The sequence below is a fragment of the Balaenoptera ricei genome, chromosome 1, assembly GCF_028023285.1.
Source record: "Balaenoptera ricei isolate mBalRic1 chromosome 1, mBalRic1.hap2, whole genome shotgun sequence".
Taxonomy (NCBI): domain Eukaryota; kingdom Metazoa; phylum Chordata; class Mammalia; order Artiodactyla; family Balaenopteridae; genus Balaenoptera; species Balaenoptera ricei.
In genome coordinates, this window is record NC_082639.1 from 135,830,971 (window position 1) to 135,858,676 (window position 27,706).

Sequence of the window (27,706 nt, forward strand, 5' to 3'; positions counted from 1 at the left end):
TTTTTATTAAACAAGTATCCTGTAAGAAGATACTTTGAGAATATGAAGATACATCGTTTTTCATCAGACTTTCACCTGCTAATTTTAGCATTCCTCAGTGGTTCTTTGCAAGACTTTTTAAGCACTGTTCTTTTCCTAGTTCCCATCTGATTCCCTAAAAAGGATTATCACTGAAACCATTAGAATTCAAAGACATCAACTAAGTTAGACAACACACCCTCTTGCTAGGGTGTGAGGAAAATGCCCTTTCACTCATTGCTGGTGCGAGTGCAGAATGCTATAACCCTTTGAAGGAAATCTGGCAATACCAGCATTACAAATGAGTTTACACTTTGAGCTGGAAATCCCACTTCAGAAAGTGTATCCTATAGACATATCTGCGTAGGTATAAATTAGGTTACCAATTGTAACTTGATTTGCAATAGCAAAAGATTAGAAACAACTTCCATCTATAGCAGACTAGTTAAACCAAGGTACATCCCCACAATGGAAAACTTTGCCACTGTCAAAAAGAATGAGGCTGTTCTCTTTGTACTGAAATGGAAGGATCTCTAGGCTAAGTAGAAAAAAGCAAGCTGCAGAGCAGTGTTTATAGTATGCTAACTTTTGTATCACAAAGTGGGGATGATGGGGCAGGTGCAGACAGACAGGGGTGGAAGTGAGATTTGTCAATATGAACCTTCTTATTTTTCTATTTTTGAACATGTCAGTATATCACCTAGTCAAGAAGGTCTGGACTTTGTGAGCAACAAGAGCATCAGGGTTGTGTCCCACAGAGGCTTGGGGAGAGAGGAGTACCAGGGTATGACACGAAGGTGGTGGCAGCACCAAAGAGGAACTAGAAACAGCCTGAGCCCCTGGCTGGTGACAAAGGAGAAAAGGAGACTGAGAGAAGCCCAGTTCAGGTGGAACGGATGGAACAGAGGTGTTTAGGTGTGCCCTGCCTGGCAAAATTATTTCTAATGACTGCATAATATTTCATTGTCTAGAATTTAACCATTACTTCACATTAGCTTAGGTCAAAATCTTTAAATCTTTGTTTTTTTTTTTTTTTTTTGGTCGCACCTCGCAGCACGCGAGGGGATCTTCCCTGACCAGGGATCGAACCCGTGCCCCCTGCAGTGGAAGTGCAGAGTCTTAACCACTGGACCGCCAGGGAAGTCCAAAATCTTTAAATCTTTGAATATGATAATGATAGGTTCCATTTACTACATTCCAGGATCTATGCTAAGTGCTTTACAGGCATTAGCTTATATAATTCTCTTGTCAGCTCTACCAGGAAGATAATAATATGCCCAGTCTACAGACGAAACAACTGCTATTTACAAGGGTTAGGAACTTGCCCCAAATCACAAAGCTGGCAAAGGTGAGATTCAAAGCCTTGTCTGGATAGCTATCAAGAAAATGTCCATGCCTTCCCAGGTTAAAACTTACAGTGTCCAATTATTTTTCTTGGGGTAGTGTTTATGATATGTCACCATCTGGTTCGTCTCCTCTGGGTAGTCTCTATCAAGTTTGCCCAGGTGTCCTTCAAAATCCAGGGCCCGGAAGCAAACTCAGGGACTGCCACCTTTTCCTTTGGTTGCCCATATTTAATTAGAAAGAATTTGTCTCTGACGCACCTTCCAAATGAGACTTTCAGTTGGTCTTTTGGAGTCTTTAATACCAGCCCAGTCTTTGGTTCTCTTGCACACAGCTCCCCTTGGCTTTCATTGTCTAGATTTTGATGACCCCAAATCCCTTTCCTCTTGGTTCATCTTAGACTGATTTGATGAGGAAAGGAAAAAACAGCTTGTACACTGGGCAAACTAATCTGGGTCTCTATCTCTCCCCTCCCCTCCACTGTCACTGGTATTCTGTAAAGTGTTTTAATAATTGTATATTTTAAAATCAAATTCTTCATGGAAACTTCTAACCATTTCTGGAACTGGAGGCAGACTTAAGAACTTTTATCAGATAAAAATTAGCACTACTTCTCTCTATTCTGGGCAAAAACAAGGTTGGAAGGATCTCAGAGGGCCTCTGTGCTTTGCTGTGTTAGGGGTAGATTTGAGGAGCCATGCAGAGGAAAGAATGTAGCATTCAATCACCCTCTCTTTTCTTTTTAATACTTCCTTCAAGATCAGTCATAAAATAAAAAATTCCTCTTCCCCTAGCCTTGCCTGTGGTCTCAGTAGTAACTCCTGTGAGCAGGTAATTGAGCTGGTCCTCGCCACTGCCTCATATCCTGGGCTGTTGTATTCTTTTCTTTGGATCCAAGAGTAAGACCTTGGCAGAGAACAAACAGTAGAGCTGAGCCCCTGCTGTGGTTACTGAGTAACTCAAAGCTTAACTCTTCCACAGAAATTCAGCAAAACATCTAGCACAAAAAAACAGAGTTGTCTTCAGCTCTCTTAGGTTTCTAGTTTACTTGGTGGTTACGACATTTTAATTAAGGCGAAATAAAGTTTATCAAAATAAATCCTGCATTATCATTTGGCAGCTTTCAGGTGAGATTCTCAAAGAATCTCATTGGAATTTGTCCAAATTCTCACAACTGTTAGAAAGTTCAGTTTTGGTTTCAGGGAAACCAAATGGGAACCAAATCAAAACAACAAATATTTATTGAACATGTCCAGTGCACATGCCACTGGGTCTTGAATGTACCAGGTACTCAATAAATATTTGTGTTTGAAGAAACCCAGGTTCAGAGTAGTTTTGCTGACTTATTAACATGAAAATAACTTTAAATTCCTCTCAAATGGAAAGTTAAGATTATCAAGTAAAGTAAAAATGCTTACTTATCCAGAGGAATTGACACCTTGTATGAACAGAAACACCAGACAAGGGTATTCTTGGGAGGTTGAGCAAGAGAGAGTTGCATGGAGTCAAAGCTCATTGCTTCTACGTTCGTTCAGGAAGTTGTAGGTGGTAAAAGAGAAATTGGGAAGACAGCAGAGGAAGAGGTAGAGGTAGTGGGAGAAAGTTCCCTGGAGAGATAGGGGTTGGGTTGGACAGACCAAGAAGCAACGGGAAGAAACTCACAGTAAAGCCAAGGCCAAGGGTATGTGTTTTGACAAGTACAGGTCAATTGTGTGACTGGTGTCTCTTACCTACCTCTGCCAAGGGCTGCTCTAGCAAATCTGACCAAGTCCATTTGAGGGTTGAGGAGGAAATGAGGGGCTAGAAATGAACGTAGTTTGGCAGCTTTTATCCCGTCAGGACATAGTTGGTTTCAGGCCCTTCCCAAATGGCCAGTGCTGTAAACCAACAGATACTGCTTGGGCACAGGCTGTTCTAACTTTGAACAGAAACAAGTTTCAGGAATCACATCTTGGTATGGCTACAGAGGTTCAGCTAACCAGGGAATGCTGCTGGAGACAAAACCCTCGAGATGCTCAGAGAGGAACGGGCCAGCCCACTCTGGAGAGGCAGTCTGCGTCACGCCCTGAGGCCAGGATTTCATCAGGTTGCCCGGCTTGCTGTCAGGATAACAAAATGCCCAGTTAGATGATGACAATGGTAAGCATAGGGGCTGAGGAAAATTAGAGGGCATATTTTAGTTCATAATAACCTGAACACTTTCGGACTTGGGAGGATAGGAAGGTGATGATAAACTAAGGTTACTGTAGGTTTTCCATAAAACTGTATTTTTTAAGGGTTTTGACACTGCAAAGGTAATTTTTTTCCCTTTAACTTGATAATATGGGATCAGGTCTTGCGCTTGGTCAAGGGAATTACGGGACGCACCCGATTTTGGTGGCATCTGTTTGATGGCGCCCACTTGGGTGTTTAGAAATGCCAGTTACGCTCGTGCTGTTCTTAGAAATTCCTCCCCTCCTCTTCATTCCCATTGTCCTGGTGCAAGCCCTCATCATTTCTTGTAAGTCTACTGCACCAGATTCATAACTGAGCTCTCTGCCTTAGGCCCTACTCCACTTCAAATTACAATCATCACATCACTCTCGGGCTTAAAATCTTTACTGGTTTTTAATTGCTAAGGGATAAAATCACAACTCAGAAGGGTACATAAAGCTTTTCAAGACCTGGCCTCAACCTAACTTTTCTAGTTATCCCCAACTCCTTGAAGTTCTATTCCAGGCCATATTCTTTCATAATTGTGTATGTGCTCCCAGGCTTGGAGTCTCCACTTCCCACCTTGTTCATCGTATAAACCCTTCTTTATACCTTTCAGGATCAACTCCTCAAATGCAAAAACTTTCCTGAATTACCTTGTTTCTCCCAGCCTTACACACTTGCCTTTAAGTGGTCTCCAAGTTGTGCTAATTATGCCTTACATCTTACTCATTTCACTAAAAGTTTAAGTCTGATAGGCAGAAACTGGATCCTTCTGCTTCTAAAATTGCCTATCACGTAGAAAGAACCCTACTATTCCAAAGTGTGGTCTTTGGACAAACAGCACTGGTATCACCTGGGAGCCTGTTAGATAATCTCAGGCCCCACTCCAGACCCGCTGAAACAGTAACTGCAATTTAACAAGAGCCCCAGGTGAACTGCATTCATGTTACGTTTGAGAAGCACTGACACAGAAGCTTCTCAATAGGCACAAATCTGATCCCTTTAATTCCCCTGCTTACAACCCTTCTTTGGACTCCTTTTAAGAATAAAACCCAACTTTGTGATCTGGCTCTGCATCCAAAGCCACTATCTCACTCTCTCTACTCTAACTTCGATGACCTTCGTTTCCGTAACAGTCTTTCTTCTTTAGCAGAGTTCACCCATCTTTTTTCTCTGACTAGGAGTCTCCTGCCCCACCCCTGCGCACCCCCCCCCCCCCAAGCTGTTTCTTACCTTCAATGCCACTTCCTCAAGAAAGCCTTTGCTGGCTAGCCAAGCAAGTTTGAATCTTCTTTGTGTATAGCCTCACAGCTCCTTGCCCTTCTCTTCTGAGGATAGCTGTGGTTGCATAATCCTTTGGTAATTCCATCTAGTGCTTTGTAGATGATTTGTTATCTATCCTTAAACTGTATACATGTCAAGTTCCGTAAGTGGAGTCTGAGCTCCTTAAGGGTAGAGAGTATTTCCTTTGTCCTCTACAGTGTTGTGCCATATACGGAGTACTCAGTAAATTACTTTAGTAAATACTGTACTAATTGTTCAGTGAGTAGTTGAAAGTTTACTTTTGATGTGCTAGGTGTTCCAAATAAGGGGGGCAGCCATTAACTAAATGAGCCACCATGTTGGAAAGCAGAGGGATTTACAAATTGATCATTGCAGATTAGCTGATTACTGGGGTTGAGATGCTAATATACACAAAAATATCAAACTCATGGTTTTTTTAAAATAAATTTATTTATTTTTGGCCGCATTGGGTCTTTGTTGCTGCACACGGGCTTTCTCTAGTTGTGGTGAGCAGGGGCTACTCTTCGCTGCGGTGCGCAGGCTTCTCATTGCAGTGGCTTCTTTTGTTGTGGAGCATGGGCTCCAGGCGCGTGAGCTTCAGTAGTTGTGGCTTGTGGGCTCTATAGAGTGCAGGCTCAGTAGTTGTGGCACACGGGCTTAGCTGCTCTGTGGCATGTGGTATCTTCCCAGACCAGGGCTCGAACCTGTGTCCCCTGAATTGGCAGTTGGATTCTTAACCACTGCACCACCAAGGAAGCCCTCAAACTCATATTAATCAATGAGTCTCAGTGTAAGGGATCACAAAGTACCCTGCTGCTTGTAAGCAGGGTAGGCCTAGGTAAGTGGTAAAGACAGGAAGTCTGGTTTTGGAATTCCCATTCTAGATTTGATGACATTCAAGAATGGTCGCAATAGTTACCATCCTTCATACCCTCTCAACTTTTTCTTACTGTGGCCCCTTCTCTTGAGGTCAGATATGGTACTAACGGACAACTAATTGCTAACTGATGGTACAAGGAGTGATGTTTGTTCACTGGTAATGTATATTATTTTTCTTTTAAAAATATTCAGTTATTTTAAAGGAAACTCTAGCCATTGTCAGTTACTATCTTTTAAAAATATGGACATTTTATTATATAACAATGTTGCTATTATCACACTGAACAAAAGTGTCATTCCTTGGTTTTATCTAATACTCAATACTTAAGTCAAATTCCCCTAACTATATTATATAAAAGAGTCTTTGAATGTTTGGTTTGTTGGAATTAGGATCCAAAGTCCACACGTTGCATGTGATTTTTGTATCTCTAAAGTTCCTTTTAAATCTAGAGTATTCCCCTCTCCTCCCCTTTTTTCTTCTTCATGCCACTGAGTTCTTGAATAGGGCATATTTTACAGTGGTCTCTAAGAGAAAATCCTCTCAATGCCAAGAATGACTAATTGGTGGGGATTTCAGTACAATTAGGAAAAGTGAGTAAGAACGGAAAGACAAAAAATATTTGCATCAGGAAGGTATTCAGAGCAAGGCCATGTTGCTTAAGCATAAAAAGGTTCTGATTTTAAGAGAAGGCATAAAAACCAGAACTTTGGATGTTAACCATGGAGTCTCACTGAACACTGACTCTAGGATTTCAGAACCATTACCTTTACTCCTAATGTGCAATCACTATATAACAAATGAAGTATTCCGAACTGTGGTGTTGGACTAATTCCTGTGATAGCTATAAAATTGACACTACAAGTATGTGTGTTTGTATACATTACCTACTTCTCTATTTTTCACCTAAAAAATGAACAAACAAACAAACACAACTCCATAAAAAAGGTGTAAGAAAACAATCCCAAGGTTAGAATAAGAGGGCACAGGCTCATTTACAAAAAAAGACTACGCGTTTCTCCTCATCAATTTATCATTTAATATAAATGCTGACAGAAAGCAGATAAAGACCTTGTAGACTTTCATATATTTACAAACCGAAAGGCGAATCACCTCCTTCTACTTGTTAAAATAGTCCTTTTATCTGCAACTTGTGGGAGCCTTAAACACTAATTTGGAGCAACATGAGGCTGAGTCAGTTTCCAAGATAATAAAGAAAGGAACAGCATTTTAACAAAATGTGGCATCTTTGATATAGACAATATGCACACAGCTAATACAAATTAAAAAGATGGCCCTCATCCTCTCAAAACTCTGCAACAAGTAGAGTATGTACTTATTCAGACCCAGCATTCTGCTGTCCTAAACATCTTCCTACTACTATTTTTCTTCCACTTCACTTTTTTGAAGTCTGTTTAAAAATTCAAAATATAAACAGATTTTTAAAAAGAGAGGGAAATGGTCTATTTCAAAAACAGGGTTCTTTTTTTCCTATTCCAAAAGAACTTCCAGGAGATAAAGTCTTCAAATAAGATTTCACAGTTTGCCAAGTGCTAATTTCACAGCTTGTGAAATTCCAACTCATTATGTCTTCACTTTTTAAAGAAAAGTTGGAAACACTTGGAAAAAGTAAAATTTCACAAACTTCAGCAATTTAAAAATGAGCTGTCTCTTTAAGGCTCAATATTTTTATTTCTGAACAGGAGGCAGGCAAGAAAGAACAGGGAGCTAAAAGGCAAGGGCGAAAAATAGGAATGCAAGAAAACTTTTAAAAAATGGTATTTTGTCTAGCATTAATTTAAGAACAGGAGATATAAATTCTCACTATTCAAACTGTAAATGATTTCATGAAATCATTTATAACCTGACTCAAATCTCATGGGCTCCTTTATTATCCTAGATTATTTTTGACTTGTTAAATATACCTCCGCAGGGCACAATCACATACAATCAATACGATTGGTAAATTACACAAGCTCTATCCCAAGCAAATATGCATCAATGTTAAAAAGTTACTTAAAAAAACAAAAACAAAATAAAACAAAATAAAATCCACCCAAAAAGGTGATAATGACTGCAGAATGTCTCGGGGAGACTGGTATGAGCCAAATTGACCATAGTCAGGGAAAAAGGGTAAGTAAGAGGGGTAACAAGGGGAAGAGACCACACACAAGAAGAGGAATCTCACAACTGGAAAATATTTTAAGTGGGTGAAGGTTCTGTTCATTATCTTGATTCACTTTTTCCATTTCTCTTGTTCTAAAAACTCACAGATTCATCGTCAAGTAAGATAATGAAGCCTATGAATCAATGAATAAAATTTAAAAAAAAAGAAAAAAAGAAAACCTTTTTTCCCCCCAAGTTCCTTTCATTCCCAGAAGGTGGGAAGAAGAGAAAGGATGAAAGGGGGAATAAAGGAAATTTAGGCAACAATACACCTGGAAAAAGTAGCTCTCAGAACAGTGTCTTGGTTGAACAGAGGATGTAAACATGATAAGCAAAAGCTTAAAATGCCTTGAAATCAGAGGAATATTTTACAGGGTGGTTCAGATATTGTGAGAATGGCAGCCTATCAGTGGAGAGAGATTACACTAATAAATGGTGATTTTAAAAAATCAGGTTAAAAAAAAAAGGCTACCAATTATCCACCCAATAGTTTGTTTCCATTCTTTTCTTGACCCTTTCATACACCATCTGGAGTTGGGGTAGGGGTCCACCTGACAGTTTCCAGTTATAAGATGACTCTGAGTGTACAACCTAGAATGGATGCCAAAGACCTGTGAGCTCTGTCTACTTAGAGTTTAAATTAAAAACAAAACAACATACACAAAAAAACCCAACTAGAAATAATGAGACCTCAATACAAGAAAATAAGTCACCTTATCTAGTATACAACATACATTAGGATAACAAACTCCACAGGATTTTATTTTTCTAAATACATATTTTTGGACACAATATTGTTGTGAGGCTTAAGTTCTCTCTCTTGGGTTATTGTGCCTTATTTTCTTTTGAAAATAATGGTTATTAACTCTAGGGATGTTCTGCTCAGGAATAAAGTTTAGGGGCAGTTCAGTGTTTGGCTGAAAATTCAGAAGCTCTGAAAACAAGGATCCAGTGGTGAGGTTAGTCCCTTTATCACAATAGGATTTCAAAGGGCTCTTTACCCACTTTGTTCAGTGCAGTATTGAGAATCTACCCACTGGGAACATACTTATTATTAAAAGGTGTTACTTCTTGGTGGTGGCAGTTTCCTATTCTTCATTAACATTATAGCTAGCGTTACAATCTAATACAAGTGAAAACACCTTTAGCAGTCAAAGAAATAAAATCTTAAGAACCAAATGGTAAGCTGGCATTTACTACAATTAACAGTATCTTTCGACAAAAACAACTTTCTTTTTCTAAGTGGCTCAGGAAAGTTGAAATAAGAATTTTAAAAAATATTAACTGCAATCCACCTACAATTCCCAATAAGTAATTTCAGCAGGAAAATTTCATAAAGCTGAGCTGAAGCAACAAATAAATATAAAAATCATAGTTGTCCAAGGTAGAAAGGTATGAATGAGGGCCAGCAAAATGGGCAGTCAGGTAAAATGATGACAGTAGTAGACTGCTTGCCTGTTCAATCCCTAACGTTGAATGTAAAATCTGCTTAGTTTAGTAGCTCTGTCTAATTTTTATCTAAAAGGATAGGCAGACTTTTCAGGGAAGAGATCACCTTGCAAACACTATAACCATGTATCATCAATAAAAAATAAACACAATTGGACTCTTTTAGGGTAAAAATCTAAGTAAACACTGCAGTTAATTTCCAGACAGGTTATTAATTTCCCCTAAAAAGTAACTGAGCCTTTCCTTTTAATGATATATAAGACATTACAAGTGCTTTTTACAGATAGATTTTATATATGAAACCTTTACTCAATTCTTTAAAATGAGCAAAAAAACAAAAAAAAGTAGAAAAAGATGGTTAGATCTCCATCTATAACCATTTGTACATAAGCAATAACAACCGAGTACTCTTTAGTGAAAAGAATCTATTTTTCTCTGAATCTCAATATAACCTAACATGTACTGACAATAGTTACTTGACCATAGTGATAGTAGATTGTCCTTTAGGCACAAGTAAAATAACAAAAATACAACATGCTATCATGACAGGATAATCTCAGCAAAAGGGAGGAGGAACTGCTTACACACAATACTGTAAAAGATGACATTCATGGTTTAGAAAAACTGAAGAATTTTCATTACTTTTACATTTTATAAGGCCAGCTAACTTTAACAGTTAACTTTAGATACATCTCCCTACACAGTATAATCAACTCACAGCTACTAAGAAGTTTCACAATCGAAATGGCTACTATTTCCTCCCAAACCAAAACAGAGTAAAGCACAAGTCTTTGGCTCTCCTTTAAAGAAAACAGCAGGTTACCGTTCCTAACCAGACCTTTGTTTGCCTACCAGTAGGGCAAATACCACATTTGTGCATCACTGAGTAATAACACCATTAGAAAAGGCAACTTCACAGAAGTTATTGGCTAAGCGAATTCATTTGAATGCTCTGTTTTGAGGCAGCAAACTGTCACTGTTGCAGATTGGGAAGGGCAGTGGGTAAATCAAGGGGAATTTGCAAGATACAGAAGGGACAGAGAAAAAAAGAAAAACAAAAACTTTGAGCTCCAACCCTAAAGACCAACGGAAAGTCTGATGGAGTTACATATTCAAGGTAGCAAATGAGAATCATACCAATTTTATGTCTTTTAGGCAAAAAAAATATATATAAATAAATAAATACATGGGAAAGACTAGGAGAAGGGAAGGGAAATAAAATGGGAGAAGGGAATCAACCACATTAATGCTGTATGAAATAAATTTTTATACATTCTGAGTAGCTGAGTACTTTGTAGCTGGCATTAGAAATAGTGTCTTATTATTTGAATATTACTAGAAACCTATGTTATAACTAACTTTTCTTTTGATTAGAAAAGTAACAAGGAATGGATCTTTGGTCACTTCAGCCTCTGTAAATTACCCAAGTCGTGGCACCTATTGAACTTATGACAATATCTATAAGTAAGGCAAAAGAACTGTATATAAGTCAGAAAACTGAGTCTAGATATCTTATTCTCTGTTCTTCTACCCTCTTCCAGAGACTCAATGAAAAAAGAAAAAGTCCAAGTACTTTTATATTCCTAGCTGTAATAAAATTCTGGTGTTGTTATCCAGACTGAACACAATGCTCATTACTCCTACCTTAACCCTCTCAGAATTGTTCATTTTCATCTGAGATGTCTGAGTCTTGCCTTTTAATTCAGTGAAAAGCAAACAGTCATCTTCAGAAGAAATTAACATTTGAATAAGTAGAAAGCATAAAAACTGTATTTCCTATCTGACTGGTTTCATCTTCTACATGTCTCTAAAGGAATAAATTCAAAAAGCTAGAAAAATCAATTATTTTTCATAGACTTTAACAAAAAAGCAGTTAGAAAGTCAAGCAGTTTTGCCTGAACAGGCCATTGACCCTTATAGGCTCATCATATCACAAGGTATACAACAGAGAAAAGGAAAAGAAAGAGGAAAAAAAACTGGAGGTTTTACTGAATTCCTAAAACTGCTTGTGAGCACTGGGAAAGTTGTAAGAATTTCTATGAGGTAAGGCAGAATAACCAATTTAAAACAGGTAAATTACAGGCACAACGGGACAGTATACCTTTCTCTTGCTGTTCTACCCACTCAGATTTCCTCTAGAGTGTGAGGCCTTAGAGAGGTACAGCTAGGGTTAAGGCTACAATTTGAGAGATTCCCCCCATCTTCACTCCATGAAAATACCTTAAAAAGAGAAAGAGAGTATTTTAAGTCAGTTCAAAACAGTGGCTTCTCTGGTATTATTCAGAATAGGAATACTGTGTAAGTTAATCCCTGTTTCTGCCTAGCTTACAAAATCAAAATGGTGAAAGGAAGAATGAGTGTATTTGAAGAAAATAAACAAGAACAACAGAAGTTGAGTTATTAGGGGTTTCAACAGATACCCAAAATGGAATTTTACTTTTACTCCAAATTTCAACAAAATCAATACCCATAAATTCCTTTTCAGTACCAGAATCATTCTGAGTTCCAAATTGAACCAACTGCTCCTAAAATTTAGGAATTAAACATGTCCAAAGGAGAAATAACATCTGCCCAAATCTGCCTACAGAAGGTTAGAGGCCAAGAATGTTGTCTTTTACGGCTATAGAGAGAAATGAAAAATCTCAGGACTCCGTCAGACGTAAAAGTTTCTCTCCTTCTCCCAAAAAAACAGTAAGTACTTAAAGAGTAAATGTAAGAGGATTTTAAGCAAAATAAAACAAATAAAAAAGGCAAAAAAGCAAGTGTATTTAAAAAAAAAAAAGGAAAATATGGATATCAACTGATAAAATGCCTCATCTTCATTCAGTGCTTCTACCTCCCAATCAGTCATTTTATCGCAACAGCTGCGCTCATGCGAAAAAATCCATAAAACATACCCAATATATATACAGATATAGCTATGTATATATGTATATATATAATATATATATAAATTTTTATTTAAATAAAAAAGAAAGCTCGAATCCCAAGCCAATATGTGTATATCAAATCCTTGACCAGCCAGGTCTGTAGGGCATAATCAAATTCAATGTGAAATAGTATATAAACACGGTGCCTTGACTGGGCAAATTAAATAATTGCTACTCAAAAGAGTGTTCTGTTTGGACTCTCCTACTGGTAGGCAATGGCAGGACTGTATTACCCTCCCCCCACCCTCACCCCCCATTTGTTTCATTTAACAGTATGATGGACACAGAGCTTAGACTGAGGTTGTTATGACCTCAGCAGGAGTTAAGGGTTAAGAAAATAAGAAACAAGAAAAATACAAACTCTTGCTTTTTACCCAACCAAAGCAATGCAGTAACTATTACACAACCAGTGCTTTCTGTTTTAGTAGTATAATCCAGAAAGGGAAATTTTTAGAAAATCAGGCAAACATAGGGATAGGGTAGGTGACTATATCAAATAACCCCCACTAAACATGTTTCATATGGTCTTAGTTCAGTACAGACATGTGGCATCAGAATATGTGCAGCAGAACTAAGTAATAAAAATTCTTCCTTATTCTTTTCAACATTTTCATGAAGAATCTTCAATATTGTAAAGCCAAGACTACAAAAATTGACTTCTAGGTACTTACTATCTACTTGTGCTAATGATTCTGAAAAGTAGCAACTAATTAATCCATGAACTATCCTTAAGATTCAGGCAGTTCCTATTTGCCAATCTCTGAAAGCCAAAGGCTCCAGTGTACAGGAATTGTATACTTTTGGTTTTTGAGAGTAAAACATAAACATCCATTGAACTAATGTGGCTCTGTTCATTTTAAGTTCAAATCAAGTGTTGCAGTTTTAAAACATGGTTGATTTGTCCTGGTTTTTGAACATTCTATGATTTCAGCAGAGGTTCAATTTGGAAAAGCACAGCTCTAAATTTCCAGCCATCACCTCAATATAGGTAATAAACCAAGTATGTATTTTCAGTGCTAATAAATTACAGTTTATCCTGAAAGTAATCTCCATTTAAATCTACTCAAGCAATCTAAAATTGACTCATGTTTCTGATTACATTAAGAGAATGAAAGGGGTCCATAATATCAGAAATGAGGGCTTCAAAAATTAATTGGTAATTATCTCTCTGAAAAGCTGAAATAAACACAAAAACAAGAAATAAAGCCCTCCTGAACAATAACTACAAAAAGTTTTAATGCCATATGAAAAACCTACCTACACATGAAGCTAGTGACCCAGAAAGAGAAAGCAGATTATGGCTTCTAAATAACAGCTCTTGGAAAGTTGGTTTGCTGCACATTTTCTAATAACTAGTCTATTACTGTCTATTTCTCAAGCACCACAGAATTCTCAGAAAGGCCAGTGCTTTTTGTCTGTTGTAATTTTTGGGGTTGTGAGAGTTGGAAAGGATTAGGGGTAAGGAATTATACACTGGGTATGTAATAATACCAAAATACAAGAAAAACCTACTTCATTAAGATCATACAATTAATCAAACAGAGTGTATATATAATATCTTCTTTTTTTTTTTAAAGCCCTGGATCCAAGGCGTCCAAAGTTATTAAAATAAAGTTCATTCACAGAACAAAAACAAATTTAATCTGAATTGCTTGCAGATACTGCTAATTTTCTTTTTCTTTTTCTTTTTTTTTTTTAAATTAAAAAATGCATTATTGTGAACTATGTGCAGGGTTTGTTTTTAGTAGTGGTGTTTGTGCACATTGCCTCCGGTGCTTTTCCTGGATTTCTCTGACCACTCGCAGAGAAAAGGTTTAGAAGTTATCTGTTCTCCTACCCCTATGCCCCACAAATTGGTTAGGAACAGAAGATAAAAGTAGGACTCCTCATGTTTTAGGGAGCAGAACTGGATGTAACTCCTGATCTCTGGGAGTCATTACTGTCCCCTCCTCCCTCAGGGTCCTCTGACAGGTTCAGAGAGCTGGTCTTGTTTGATAGGAGGCTGATGTTCTCTTGTGTCAAGGCTGATCCATTCGGCACATCACTGTTAACGTTTTTTTTAAAAAAAGGAGTTTGGATTTTAAAAAAAGGAGAGAGATAAAAATGATTATTTAGTAGAATAAAATCAACAGGGCCTTTCTTTTTAGCAGTATGGAATGGCATACATGAATGGCATTCAAACTTTAATTTACAGCTCTATATCCATGCTTTATTTTAGCATAGGGGTTGGCAAACTAAGGCTAGCTAGCTGCCTTTTTTTTTTTAATTTTGTTTTTTTTTAGCTGCCTGTTTTTGTAAACAAATTTTTATTGGAACACAGCCTGCCCATTTGCTTGCATATTGTCTATGGCTGCTTTCACATTACAGTGGCAGAACTGAGTTTTGACAGAAATAGTAAAACTTATAATTTTAAATATTCACTATCTGGCCTTTAAGAAAAAGTGCTGAGCCCTGCTTTTAGCAGGTTTACTAGTACAAGAAATCGCTTTGAACCCAGGATAATGCATGGATTTAAAGAGCCAAAAACCTAAGCCTGAAAGCAACAGGGCATTAGAAATTGTTGTATATCATCAGGAGGGCAACTCGGGACTATGCATCAAAAGCCTCAAAATACCCTAAGTTGCAAAATACTCTAAGATGCAAGATATGCAAACAAAGAATTAACTATAATATTGTTTATTGCAGGGTTGTTCATAATAGCTGATATGTATCCTTCCGTACCTGTAGAAGAATAATGGATGATGTGGGATAGACCAAATTAAAAACCAGGAGGATGGGTGGGGGCGGGGCAGGTAGGTGGGTGGAAGAGGCTAAATGCCTACACACTTCAAAAAACCAGAAGAAAAAAAAAAAAAGACCAGAAGGGTATACATCAAAATGTTAACACTGGTTTTAAATAAATTAAAAAACAAGGGGAAAAAGGAGATGGAAGCAGAAAATTTTATTTCTTAGGTATTAACAGATAATTCAACCTTGGGTCTGATCTAAAATAAGTTTTAACTCCTGAACTTATGCAAAAATATTCTTTTCTCAATGTATACAAAATAATATTTAAAAAATCAAATTATATGTATGAGGGTACTTCTGTCATGACTGTATAAGACTATGAAAATGTCCCTTTCTTTACCTGAATGTCAATGTAAGGTCCTCAGCTGGAACCTTATTTTGTGGTTCTGGTTGTCCATTTTCTGCTTGCTTACTCGTATTCAATTTGCTTTTCATGTCCAGAGAACATTGGTTCTCCTTTGAAAGAAAAGGAAATAAATTCAATTATCTTTTATTTAATGGTGCTAATGGAAGAGAGAACAGATATAGATAATACAAAATGATGATCAGAAATCATATTTAGTTCTGTAAAATGACCAACGAAACAGGCAGATTAAAAGAGAGACATAGGGACTTCCCTGGTGGCACAGTAGTTAAGAATCTGCCTGCCAATGCAGGGGACATGGGTTCGATCCCTGGTCCAGAAAGATCCCACATGCCGCAGAGCCACTAAGCCAGTACGCCACAACTACTGAGCCCGCGTGCCCGAGAGCCCATGCACCGCAACTACTGAAGCCCGCGTGCTCTAGGGCCCGCGTGCCACAACTACTGAGCCCGTGTGCTGCAACTACTGAAGCCTGTGCACCTAGAGCCCATGCTCCACAACAAGAGAAGCCACCACAATGAGAAGCCTGCGCAGCAACAAAGAGTAGCCCCTGCGTGAAGCAACTAGAGAAAGCCCGCGCACACAGCAACGAAAACCCAATGCAGCCAAAGAAAAAAAAAAGAGAGAGAGAGAGACAGACATGCACAAAAACATAATGGAGTACGGCCCACTTGCTCACTATCCAAGCTGGATAGCAAGGGGACAAATGCCTCAAGTTAACATGGAAAAATCTCACAGGAAAACTGATGACTCAGAAAAAGCAAGTCAAAATATAGTAAGTATCTATAATACACTTATTGAAAACAGAAAAATGAAATATCCCATCTATTTGCTTAAAAAGAATATGAAAACTATGCAACAACAAAAAAAACAATTACCATGCAATCTGAGGGAATGGTTCAATCTCTTAAGACTAAAAATTTACTGAAATGAGAGTTCATGCACTATGAAACACAAACCCTAAGCATATCTATGGATACAATTCCACAGGAAATAATACGTAGATGGCATCTCACTCATGACAAAAAAATATGTCATCAATAACATAAGGGCTGTGAAACCTAGAAATGTTATTTGGTAATACATCTTTGTTTAACATGAGGGCACTGCAAAAAACACCATCCCCTCTGCTTCCTTAATCAATACGTTTAACAGAAATTTAGTAACTTCCAGATAACCGCCTTGTTTTCCCGGAAAGTTTTTTGTAATGCAGAAAACTAAGACAAAGAACACACTCAAACCAAAAGAGAATGAGGAGAAGAATGATAAAACAGGGAGGCAGACCATCTCCAGGACACTCATTGTCAGTATTAATCACTCACTGCAGTGCCTTGGAGTGATGACTCTACAGCTCTAGATGATTCTAGAACTCCAGAGCCACGAGTTCAGTGACACAACTACACAGAGGCTTTTCTTTCAGCTTTCCTCTCTTTTCCCACCATAGCACTTACCATGCTCAGTTCCCGGGTTCTCTTCCCGATTTCCCTTTCCACCTGGTGCAGTTCCAAGCTCAGCTGCTCACTTGAGGGCGCTCCAGGCCACTTTGGCGGTGGCGGCGGCGGTGGGGTCTGTGATTGGCCTGCCAAGGCGCTCGCCTCCCTCTGCAGCGCCAACCTGCTACCGACAGCCTAGTGCAAAAGCCAAGCACACAGCTCAACACATGCCACACCGCGCACAGAGTGACCAGGCCTGACGCCAGACCCGCCCAAGCAACTTACTACTCAGGGATTGGCAATAAAAATGATGCAAACGTTAAGGCACTGCTTCTTTCTCTGAGTACCATTTGAATACAAAAGGGAAAAGATGGGGCATTTAAACTCAGTGAATAGTAATTTAATCTTTGGTATAAGTCGCTCTTTTTCTTAGTGGAAAGAGAAGTCAACTATAAATGTGCTTTTTTCCTTTTCTTTTCTATTTTTTTCCTTTTGTTTTTTAATTGAATTTTCTGATATAAATTCTATAATTTCTTTCATGAAACCTCAGTAATGGCAGGAACTTTTAACCACAGTGGGTTAAATAGTGCTGAAATTCTTTTGGAACAGAAAATCAGTCTAGAAATTTCAACTAAGACAAAAAGCCATGAAATAGCAAGGTAAGGAATAATGCTTTATGGAGTTAAAGGTCCAAATCTTCAACAAGTTAATAAACTAACGGTGAACATAATAAACACAGCATTCTTTTTTCTTACGATAGGAATCAGCAAGAAATTTTGGACCAATGTTAATAAAGCAATAGGAAAAAGGAGACAAACATGAGTACTATACAGGTTTTTATTTCTAAACCTTCTTGCTTACATAAGAGCACAAGCCAGACACATGTTCAAAAACAAACACACACACAAACAAAAATCCCTCCTACTGGTCTTGCTAATAAGTTAGAAATTTATTTCCAAAGCAATATCTTACTTATTATTACAGATCTTGGTAGAAAGATCTAGATCTAGAAAGAAACATTCTAAGAGCATCTTTTTCTCCAGAAGGGAGCAATGCATTTATCACTAGAAGGTCTTTAGCTTTCCATATTCAAAGTCTATGTTCCAATGCAAAGGATAATATAAACAAAACCTAGTCTTCCTGATGTGGCACTTAAAGGACTTTAAGAATTCTTTGCCTTCTGACATTTTGTTTCTCATAAGTATCAGGTAGCATGGTGGAAAGAACACTGAATTTGGAGTATGAAGAGCTGGGTTCATGTTTCAACCTCTGTGAAACTAATATCCTTCAACCAAAAAGGGGGAGGACAATACCACCTCCCTAATCTAATTGTCAGGGACATGTATGGGTCAAATAAGATATGTGATAGTAATTTATAAAATGAAAGAACTATATTAATGAAAGGTGTTATTATTATACAGAGGCTATTTTTTTTTGGTCAAAGTTCTAAGCGTCTACTAAAGATGCTGACGAGTAAAAGAAATGAGAGAAATTTTTAAAAATTAAAGAAAATATAAGAAATTAAAAACAAATCTTAAGCTAAAAGCATCTGTTGATTGAAAAACTATATACTATATACCTTCAACTTAAATGTGCCATCAAGGAATATAAGCTCCTTTTATATTTTTTATTTTATATAATATTTTAGATAATCTACAAATTTTAGATTATCTAAAATATTATACAGTGTAAAAATATAAAAGGAGCTTATATATATACATATATAATATATAATGTATAATATATAAAACATATAAAATATGTTTTCTATTCTCAGGTAACAGAAATTCTATATTTCCTATTGTCTCAGAACTTCGAAGTACTTACATTCTTTGAAAAATGGACAACTACACTAACTCTTGGGAAACAAACCTCAAAGTTTTATGTTCATTTTACCTCCGAAGTTCCTCCTTGTAAAATCTTTTTGAGAACTCTTCACAAACTGGAATGAAAAAACATCTCTAGGCTGGTACCTCTAGTCCACGCAGCTGGGTCTGTTGGCTAATTTGTTGGTTTAACTGCTGCAATTCTAGTCGTAGCTGTTCCCTCTCAGCAGATGGAAGGGGTTTTCCATGACTGGCCACTTCTGCCATAGACATTCTCTCCCTTTTGTGGGAAAGAAAGTATGGAATAAATTTAAAATTTTATTTTTAAAACATGTTATGACCAGAAACACAAAGTAAGTTGAGTAATTTTAAAGGCTTGTAAAAGTAAAAAGAATGACTTATACCTCTCACTGAAGTGTCCCTGAGAAGGTATGTTTTGATGAGGTGAATATGGAGAACCTCCCCAGCCACTGTGGGTTCCATACGGACCATAATCTGTAAGAGAGTAATTTACAGTGGAATGATGCAATTCATAGATTTGATTCTTCTTTTTAGGTAGCCATAATCTAAAAGGCATAGGCATATTATGTACACAGTTATCTTGAAAGATGGAGGGGTATTGATGTTTGTTTTTCCCCCACTAAAATGTCAATCTTTGTAATTTTTTCTTTTGTTTGATATTTTTTAAAAAATGAGATGTATTATTTTAACAAAAGCAATGAAACTATTAAAATAGCACATAGGTTATTACCTTCATATACAGATATTTAATTTTAGTTTGTACCCCTACAATTCCCTGGGTTATAATTACCTTTCTACAGGGATAATTCCACAGAAAAGTTTGAAGACTACTGCCCTGCAAGATTATGAAAAGCACTGACGGTAAATGGGGAGTAGGTGGTGCTGGGAGTTGTGACTATGAACACTCCAAATCGGCTTACCTCTGAGATTCTTACCTGAAATGTTAATAGATTTTGTGGGAGCTCCCTGAGGTGCCATAGCCTGCATTGGGCCAGCACCCTGATATATTGTTTTGGAAGTTCGAGAAATGGCACCAAACCGAGATACTGTCGGTCGGTCTCCAAATGGGATGAGGTCATCATCACTGGTTTCTGCTGCTCTTCTCTGAAGGTCCAATCGCTGGTCTCTCATTCCTTTACTCTCCACATTCTGGTAAAAAGTAAAATGAGAAGGTAAAAAGTAAAATGAGAAATCCACCCCACACTTAGATCTCTAACATAATTTCCTCTAGCTCTGTAATAAGGTTAAAATAGAGTATAATGTTCTTACTGATAAGACTAAAATCATTAGTTGCCTTTAGTTGTCATATAAAACATTGCTTTTCAAACCTCTGACCACTCCCTATAATATTTTTTACATCATGACCCAGTACATATATATTTTCATGACAAACATTTATCCTTAACTACATGTAATGTACTCTTGTATTTATATTGTTATTCTAATTCATTTCTTTAAAAAAAGGCCCATCATGACCCAATAAATTAATTTTCAACAATCAATAGTTAGAAAAATACTGTTTAAAAATATAAGCGCCAACACAGGCTTTTAAAAGGCATTCCAGTCAGAAAGATAAATGGAAATCTAATTGCTAGACCCTTGCTACTGAAGCTAAGTAACTATAATTCTGATTCAAACACTAGTATTGTTCACTAGATTCAACTTTACTGTTTAAACTTAAGAGTTGTAAAAGAGTTATAATTTATTTGGACAAGAAATTCAAGGTCTTAATTATGCAAATTAATTTACTTTCAATTCTAAACAGCTGTTGGGTTAATTGCTAGCTTCACAGAAACATAAGAAACGCTCTTCTTTGTCTAGACAAGTTTGAAAAGATTTTTACATATACCTGAAAGAACTAAAAAAACATATAAATATAATTCAATCACATAGTATAGAATATGGTCTGAAACTTAAGCAAAGCTCAGTTACTTGTGTTTATACTATTAACTGGGGATAATTTATTTGGTTTATCTTGATTTGTATTAATTATGGCTTAGTTATTACACATACCATCATTTCCACACTCCCTGCTGCCACAACATCTTTGGGTTTTGCATCTTTGGTTCCAATGTAGGAGCCGATGGTGTCACATGACCACGGTGAGTACTGGCTATAATCATTTCCTTTGTATTTCCCAGCTACCTTCAAGTCTTCATCCAAAAACTACAGATGGAAAAAGGAAAAAAGAAACAAAATAGGAAATGGGTCTATGAGTAACAGCACAAAGAAAGCAGGAATTTCTTTAGAACATCATGCTGAAGCAACAGAGTAACGGTTATTTGATTTGTGTCACTAGAAGATTTTTGTAGACTATGAAAAATATAAAACAAATGAAAAATGATATTCAGCCTTTACACTTTGTTAACAGAGGGTCAAAAAGAAGTATCTCAAAAAAAAAAAAAAAAAAAAAAGAAGTATCTCAATATCTTTCAGAGAATCAAATTAGGATTTTTGAAGAGATTTGCCCATCCTCTTTCTCATCAGATTCAGTTAACACTTAAGCAAGTATGTACTAGGCCCTACTTTTGCTAGACCCTCCTTAATGTTTCTTTCAATAACATTCCAGGTAAACAAGAACATTAGAAATTCTTTAAAATGTAATCTTAAATGTTCTATATAGTACGTGACGACGAAATAACTTTTTTACCTAAATCTCTTTAATAGCAATAATTCATATCTTGAATAAATTCTGGTCCTTAGGGTTGAGTCAATGAAGCGAAAAGGATAAGACTCTTAATTTTCTTTTCTCAGGATGAGCTCTGAAATTATGTAATAACTAAATAGGTATTCTAGGTCTAATGCATTTTTACTTACATTCACATTTGTGTAATGTTTTACAGTTTTCTAAGTACTTTTATGTATACACTATCTCATATGTTCTTCAAGTCCATGAGAGACAACGTGGGTGATCGGACCAAGGTTATACCAGTATAGGGAGTGCTAGAACACTAATAAATTGCTCTCACTTTATCACAGATGTATATACTGACATACTAATAATCCAGGGGGTACTGGTACATTTAAATGGCTCTATGTTTCCCCCTATACTAAAAAAAACCTTCTATTTTCTGAGTCATCACTTCGGTCTTCTGCACTGGCAGAGGGATATGCTGTTCACAGTACCACTCATTTTCAACCACAACTCCTGTTTCCATTGTTTATAACCTCTTTCCTTTTTTTTTGTCCTACTTCTATTTTAAAAATTCCAGCTCCTTTTTACATTTCTCCTCTGCTTACAAATTTTGTGTAGAACAGCTAGCTTTTTAAAGACATGACCTACTAACAAGAGTGCTTTTTCCCCTGCAATCAATGTATTATACAGCAATTAAAAAGAATGAGATAGGACTTCCCTGGTGGTGCAGTGGTTAAGAATCAGACTGCCAATGCAGGGGACATGGGTTCGAGTCCTGGTCCGGGAAGATCCCACACACCGCAGAGCAACTTAAGCCTGCAAGTTACAACTACTGAAGCCCACACGCCTAGAGCCCGTGCTCTGCAACAAGAGAAGCCCCCACTCGCTGCAACTAGAGAAACCCCCTGTGCAGCAACGAAGACCCAAAACAGCCAAAAGTAAAATATAAATAAATAAATAAGTTTATTAAAAAAAAAAAAATGGGATACATTTATATACTGATACAGAAAGACATCCAGGATAACTGGTTAAGTAAAAACAAAAACAAAAAAAATGCAGAACGTAAAATCTGAATATATTATTACTAAATGATCTGATTAAAAATTATAATGATGTGTTAGTTCATGCACAGAAAAGTTGAAACATATAAAAAGTTAAAATATATAATAAACTGACAGTGATATAGAAAATGAGATTTTGGAGAAATTTCTTTCTATATTATATATTTTTATAATGTATGAATTTAGTATAATTATATGTAGGTTGTTTATAATCAGAACTGAAGTTTAATTATATAGCTTTGTATGTCAGTAACTAAAATAATTCTGTCAATAGATAAAGTTCCGTAACAGCCAGGCATTATTGTAATTTTTATTACAAGTAAAAAAGTAATAAATACACAGTTATTATTTACTGAATGCCTGCTTTGTGCCAGATGCCTTATGTCTCATTTAATCTTCACCACACCACTGTGAGGTAGGTTTTATTATGCTTGATTTACAAATAGAGAAACCTGAGCCTCAGGGTTAATGAAAGCTAAATAACTTACAAAAGATCACACACTGAGCCACAAAGCTGAACCTCATAGATAAGTATATTTCATTCCAAAATTAGCTCACTTTTCAGTGTCATACTGCTTTCCATATTTCTCACAAACTGGTATGGCATAACAAGGCTCTGGGACGTCTCTAATAGTCAGTTTTTGAAAAAATATCATGTAATGTTGATACTTTACAAGTAAAATTATATTAATAGAAGATAAAAACAAATAGATGTTATAGCTTTACTAATTAACCTACATTATTGTGGAAAATTCATCCAAAGTGTTTAGACAGGAAAGCCAGATACTATGAACAATCTTTATTTAGTAGATTACTTTTGTAGACCCCAAAGTTTACTGTTTATTATATGCAGTGTGATATATTTCAATTTTCATTGCTTATTATTCATAATTTGTCAGCTAGAAATATTGTTTAGAATCATAATTCTACAAAAAAAGGATGCAAGACATTTTCCTTACATAATATCAACTGCAACCCTACTGAAAAAACTACTTGACATAAAAAAAAAAATATATATACACACACACACACACACACACACACATACACACACATTGAGCTGAGGCAGTTATGTAAAATCAACAAACCAAAATAATTAAACAAATAAGATCAACAAAGCAAAAAGCTGGCTTTCTGAAAAGATAAAACTGATGATAAATCCCTAGCAAGACAGACCAAGGAAAAAAATTATCAGAAGTGGAAAAATGTCTATGGGGTCACTATAGACCCTGAAGACATTAAAGAGATAATAAGACAACACTCATTCATGATAACTGTTAGTATTGACTTGTGGAAATACTGATAACCCTCAAATTATGGTTTATTACCCTCTAGTACATTAACCAGTTTATTCTAGCAACTCTATTTCAGTGTTTTTTTTCCTGCCTTTCACTACCTGTATTAGCCTGTCTCTCCTACTCTTTGAATCAACTTTATCATCCTGCTGTTCTCCTCACTACTGAATAAACCTTTGACAGTCTCAACTATAAAAATTAGGAATATAGGGAAATTTCATTAATCTGATAAAGATTACCTACAAAAAGGCTGACAGCAAACATCATAATGGTAAATTATTAGAAGCTCCATTTGCTCAAAGACTGGAAATAAGAAAACCTATCATCACTTTTATTTTATACTGGAGGATCTAGCTCACCTAACTAAGATAAAAAAAAGAAAAGACTTAAGAATTGAAAAGGAGAAAGTAAAATGGTCATTATTCACAGAGGACATGACTGTGTGCACAGAAAATCTAAAAGAATCCACTAACAAATACTAGAATTAATAGGGAAACTTACCAAGGCTGCTGAACACAGGTGTCAAAATACACAAAAATCTACTTTATTTCTCTTTAATAATAACAAAGAGAAAACGAAATTTCAAAAAGGATTCCATTTAAAATAGCTTCAAAAACATTAGTTTTCTAGGAATAAGTTTATTGAAAGATGTGCAAGACACTGAAAACTATATGAGATATGACATTATTGACAAAAATTAAAGAAGATCCAAGGAAGTGGAGGGTATACCATTGTTCTTGGAGACTCAATATTGGAAAGATGTCACTTCTCCTCAAATGGATCTAAAGCAACACTGTGCAATGAAAATATAATTGACCCACATACGTAATCTAAAACATTTTAGTAGCCATATTAAAAAGTAAAAAGAAACAGGTAAAATTAATTTTAACAATACATTTTATTTAATCTAATACACCCGAAGTAGTATCATTTTAACATGTAATTAATATAAATATATTGATATTTTGGGGGGGGTAACGAAACCTTCAGATCCAATGTATGTTTTATGCTTACAGCACACATGAATTCGAACTAGCCACATTTTAAGCATCATTATCCACATGTGGCTAGTGGTTACCATACTGGGCTGCCCAGATCCAGAGATTCAATGTAATCCTAATAAAAACTGCAGCAGAGATTTCTGTGGACATCCACATGCTGATTCTAAAATGTGTCTGGAATTTCCAAGGACCAGGAACAGCAAAGACAATCCTGAAGACCAAAACTGGAAAACATACACCACCACATTAAGATGTACAATACTACTACATTAAGACAATGTGGTGTTGGTACAAGGATAGAGAAACAGATCAATGAAACAGAATAGAGTTCAGAAACATACAGTCACCTGACTATGACAAAGGTGACCAGATTATGATAAAGGTGACTGCAGGGTACTGGGGAAAGGATGGTCTTTTCATTAAATGATGCTTGATCAATGAGATATCCTTTGGGGAAAAAATGGGTCTTAACTCCTAAGACACTATATACAAAAATCAATTCTAGATGGACTGTAGATCCTAATGTGAAATAATAAACCTTTTAGAGGAAAATACCCTCATGACCTTGGGAATAGGCGAAGATGACTTAAATAGGACACAATAAATCACTGATTAAGGAAAAACTGATAGAGACTAAAAAAGATGTGCTTACTTCCTCTTGTTGGAAGGCAGGAGGCAATGTTGGTGAAGGTGCAAAAGGAGGTGGAGAGATAACCTTCCTTTCCTCTAGTTGTGCCATTATTTCCTTTCGTCTTCGATGTAGCTCATCTAGACTAGGATGGGGCTGGGGAGGGGGAGGAAGCCGGCTGTAAGGAGGCTCCTGAAAATGCAAAGATGAGTAAAAATTGAAAAAGAATTTCAGGACACATTGGTTCACTTAGCACATATTTTAAATAAGCAGCTTGTATACTCATCTTAACATCTGAAATAGCAAGACTTAATAAAACAAAGCAAAACAAAACAAACAAAACCCCCGAAAGCTCTCAGGATTTCCCAAAGAGCTAAATTTAAGTTTCTTTTTCTTGGTCAGAGACCATAATTTTTAAGTAAATCTAGAAATGTTAATAAAACCATCTAATGTTCAGAAACTAAGATGGGTTAGCGGGAGTGGGGTATTAATTTTTTTCCCCTTTAAAAGTTAAAAAAAAACCAAACAACCTATGCAGATTATGAAAAGGTGAAAAAAGAGAAGATGCTTTCTTTTAAAAAAGAACTGATTGATCAAAGAGTTATTACCATGGCAAAAGGTTAAAAAAAAAAATCATTGCAAGCAATAATCAAGTAAATCTATATAATAAGAAAAAACCCCAAAAACCCAGCATACTCTGTTGTATGAAGGTCTGATCTGAGTTGGGTGGGGAGCCACTGGATAGTAACCCTCCATCTGTTGGTATCTTTCTCTGGATTCTGGTACATAGGATGGTACTGCTGCAGGTGGAATCTCAATGGGTATAGGACTTTCTCGGAAAATCTCCTCTCTTGTGTAAGACTGAGCAGGGTATACTCGACGGCCATCATAGTGTGGTGGGTACATAGGTGGGTACTGTTGTGGCTGTGTGCCATATTGAGAGTTTACTACACGATCTTGGAGGTACGGTGGATAATGATCCAAGTAGGGAGGACCAGGTTCAGGAGCAGATGGTGGAGGTCGGACAAAGCGGGACACACATTGTGGTGGTGGAGGGTAGTACATACCTGTACAATACAAAAGAGGAACCAAAAGCAACAATGAGCCAATCTATTTTTCTATTTAAGACTTTTCCTTTTAAAATATTTCAACACTAAAGAATTAAAAATCCACTCCTTTCTTTAGATGTTTTTCCCTCTGCTTATGTAGTCAGGCTAGCTTTGTGAAAAATAACAAGCAAAAATTATCCTTAAAAGTTACTGAAAACACCAATCTACTTATAGTCTACAACAGTAAATTGGCTCTCTCAATTGTTTGACCATCTTTCTGGTGTGCCTTAACATACTGCAAACACTGAAAAGCAAAAAAACTATATTTCCCTGAAGCTTAGGTTCTACAAATCACTCATCTGCATAAGTTTTGAATGTGAAATTGAGTTAACTGGAAAGAGATCCATTCTGCTGCTACAGATCTAAGTAGCTAACTGCATAGCTCTAGAGTTCTTTGTTTTTTGGCTGTGCCGTGCAGTATGTGGGATCTTAGTTCCCCACCAGGGATTGAACCCGTGCCCTCTGCAGTGGAAGTGCAGAGTCTTAACCACTGGTCCGCCAGGGAAGTCCCCTAGAGTTCTTGAGACAACAGTCGTGGCAGTAGCTTCCCAATTTCAAGACGTTTGCCTCAACTGATGAGCTCCTCAACTTGGTGATTAGGGCAGAAGTTTCCTATTTCTTCAGCTTCATTGTAACAGGGTCTTTCAGCAACTAGCTCTGGGACTCATTCCTGGAGACCTAGCTTAAGTCTGCTTTTCCAATGCTTCTACTGATTCTGTAGGACTCTCTGCATTAAACCTATTTCTGCTAATATAGCCAGAATGGTTTCTGCTATCTGCAATTGAACCCTTACTGATTCAGCATATGTAAGGTTAACTCAACAAAAGCAGTTGGGATTTTCCTGCAATGAATGGTCAAAAGGAAGACACAGATCAACTTTTATCATATTCTTATACGTATGAATGACACCATGCCAACTTAAAACTACTTTTTTTGAAATCAGAAAAGATACCGCTGATTCAAAATTAATATAGCCTTGGGAAAAGGAAATGGAGAACACCTTGAATCTATCCCGGTTTAAAAAACAATAGCACTATACTGTTTCTGATAGAGAGAGTCAACACTTTAGTTTAAAAATCATTGTTTATTTTTTCACATGAATTACATTATGTGAAACCTCAATCAAGTCCTCTCCTCATTCTCCATACCTGGTATATTATTAAAACTGGCTAATTTTCCACATTTGTCTATTTTCTCAAATACTTTCTTTTTTCCCATCACACTAATCCAGACCTCAACAGTCACACCTGGATTAATGAGTCTCCTTACTCCTCCTTTACTC

At 36.6% G+C, this 27,706-nt stretch overlaps 1 protein-coding gene across 2 annotated transcripts in view; it reads right to left on the reverse strand.

The window, feature by feature from the left end:
• Positions 1-5,273: 5,273 nt before the first annotated feature.
• The window catches only part of RC3H1 (ring finger and CCCH-type domains 1), a 99,434-nt gene continuing 77,001 nt past the window's right edge, over positions 5,274-27,706 (reverse strand). For both annotated transcript variants that reach the window (XM_059936810.1, XM_059936802.1), the window contains exons 12-20: positions 26,012-26,382; positions 25,340-25,507; positions 20,709-20,861; positions 19,631-19,844; positions 19,079-19,169; positions 18,822-18,954; positions 16,867-17,043; positions 15,392-15,507; positions 5,274-14,308 (exon numbers count right to left, since the gene is read on the reverse strand). In XM_059936810.1, coding sequence (XP_059792793.1) covers positions 14,158-14,308; positions 15,392-15,507; positions 16,867-17,043; positions 18,822-18,954; positions 19,079-19,169; positions 19,631-19,844; positions 20,709-20,861; positions 25,340-25,507; positions 26,012-26,382 — 1,574 coding nt within the window. In that variant the 3' untranslated portion in view covers positions 5,274-14,157. The remainder of the gene's footprint in view (positions 14,309-15,391; positions 15,508-16,866; positions 17,044-18,821; positions 18,955-19,078; positions 19,170-19,630; positions 19,845-20,708; positions 20,862-25,339; positions 25,508-26,011; positions 26,383-27,706) is intronic.